Source organism: Petromyzon marinus, unplaced genomic scaffold (assembly GCF_048934315.1).
Source record: "Petromyzon marinus isolate PM22_M1 ecotype Great Lakes invasive population unplaced genomic scaffold, UKy_Petmar_22M1.pri1.0 PM_Scaffold_17, whole genome shotgun sequence".
In the NCBI taxonomy this organism is placed as follows: Eukaryota; Metazoa; Chordata; class Hyperoartia; order Petromyzontiformes; family Petromyzontidae; genus Petromyzon; species Petromyzon marinus.
The window spans coordinates 761,830-764,329 of NW_027423135.1; the positions used below are offsets into that span (position 1 = coordinate 761,830).

General features: G+C 54.2%; 1 protein-coding gene across 5 annotated transcripts in view; it reads right to left on the bottom strand.

Moving 5' to 3' along the window:
- The window catches only part of LOC142922784 (telomerase Cajal body protein 1-like), a 35,157-nt gene that overhangs the window by 24,977 nt on the left and 7,680 nt on the right, over positions 1–2,500 (bottom strand). For all 5 annotated transcript variants that reach the window (XM_076063692.1, XM_076063694.1, XM_076063693.1 and 2 more), the window contains 2 exons: positions 2,377–2,475; positions 1–68 (listed from right to left, as the gene is read on the bottom strand). The exon at positions 1–68 is cut by the window's left edge and continues 38 nt beyond it. In XM_076063692.1, coding sequence (XP_075919807.1) covers positions 1–68; positions 2,377–2,475 — 167 coding nt within the window. The remainder of the gene's footprint in view (positions 69–2,376; positions 2,476–2,500) is intronic.

The window sequence follows — 2,500 nt, forward strand, 5'->3', positions numbered from 1 at the left end:
GTGGGAGGTTGTAAACTCTCAGCGTGTTATCCTCGCTGCTGGTCAGGAAGCAAGTTCCGTCCGGGGCCCTGCAACCACAACAACAAATACTACAACAATCACCACCACAACAACAATAACCACCACCACAACTACAACAACCACCACCACAACTACAACCACCACAACCACCACCACAGCAATAACTACAACAACTACAACCACCACAACAATAACTACAACAATCACCACCACCACAACTACAACAACCACCACCACAACCACCACCACTGTTACGAACCACAACCTCAACAATTGTCATGATCACAACCACTCACTCACCACTCACTACCACCACTCACTCACCACTCACCCCTCACTCACCACTCACTCACTCACCACTCACTCACCACTCACTCACTACCACCACTCATTCATCACTCACTCACTACCACCACTCACTACCACCACTCACCACTCACTCACCACTCACTACCACCACTCACTACCACCACACACTCACCACTCACTCACCACTCACTACCACCACTCACCACTACCACCACTCACTACCACCACTCACCACTCACTCACCACTCACTACCACCACTCACGACTCACTACCACCACTCACTACCACCACTTACTCACCACTCACTCACTCACCACTCACTCACCACTCACTACCACCACTCACTCACCACTACCACCATTCACTCACCACTCACTCACTACCACCACTCACTCACCACTCACTACCACCACTCACTCACGACTGACTACCACCACTCACTCACCACTACCACCACTCACTACCACCACTTACTCACCACTCACTCACTCACCACTCACTCACCATTCACTACCACCACTCACTCACCACTCACTACCACCACACACTCACCACTCACTACCACCACACACTCACCACACACTCACCACTCACTCACCACTCACTACCACCACTCACTCCCCACTCACTACCACCACTCACTACCATCACTCACCACTCACTCACTCACCGCTCTCACCACTCACTCACTCACCGCTCACCACTCACTCACTTACCACTCACTACCACCACTCACTCACTACCACCACTCACTCACCACTCACTCACTCACCACTCACTCACTCACTACCACCACTCACTCACTACCACCACTCACTCACTCACCACTCACTCACTCACCACTCACTCACTCACTACCACCACTCACTACCACCACTCACACCACTCACTCACCACCACTCACCACTCACTACCACCACTCACTCACCACTCACTACCACCACTCACTCACCACTCACTCACTCACCACTCACTCACCACTACCACCACTCACTCACCACTCACTCACCACCACTCACTCACCACCACTCACTACCACCACTCACCACTCACTCACCGCTCTCACCCCTCACTCACCACTCACTCACTCAACACGTACTCACTCACCACTCACTCACTCACTACCACCACTCACTCACCACTCACTCACTACCACCACTCACTCACCACTCACCACTCACTCACCACTCACTACCACCACTCACTCACCACTCAGTACCACCACTCAGTACCACCACTCAGTACCACCACTCACTACCACCACTCACTACCACCACTCACTCACCACTCACTATCACCACTCACTCACCACTCACTACCACCACTCACTCACAACTCACTACCACCACACTCACCACTCACTACCACCACTCACTCACCACTCACAACCACCACGCTCACCACTCACAACTACCACGCTCACCACTCACTCACACCACTCAACTCACCACTCACTACCACCACTCACTCACCAATCACTCACCACTCACTACCACCACTCACTACCACTCACTCACCACTAACTACCACCACTCACTCACCACTCACTACCACCACTCACTCACCACTCTCACCACCACGCTCACCACTCACAACTACCACGCTCACCACTCACTCACACCACTCAACTCACCACTCACTACCACCACTCACTCACCAATCACTCACCACTCACTACCACCACTCACTACCACTCACTCACCACTAACTACCACCACTCACTCACCACTCACTACCACCACTCACTCACCACTCTCTACCACCACTCACTCACCACTCACTCACCACTCACCACTCACTCACCACTCTCTACCACCACTCACTCACCACTCTCACCACCACGCTCACCACTCACAACTACCACGCTCACCACCGCTCGCATTCACCACCGCTCACCACCACTCACCACCGCTCTCACCACTCGCATTCACCACTCACCACCGCTCTCACCACCCCTGCTCACCACCACTCACCACCCCTGCTCACCACCGCTCACCACCACTCACCACCACTCACCACCACCGCTCACCACCGCTCACGCTCACCAGAGGCAGCCCTTGAGGAAATTGTCGGGTGAGGAAGCAAACTCCGAGGTGGAGTGGGCCAGGAGGCGTGGCGGTGAGGACAGGCTGCAGGCCTCACCACTGGCACCATCAACACACACACACA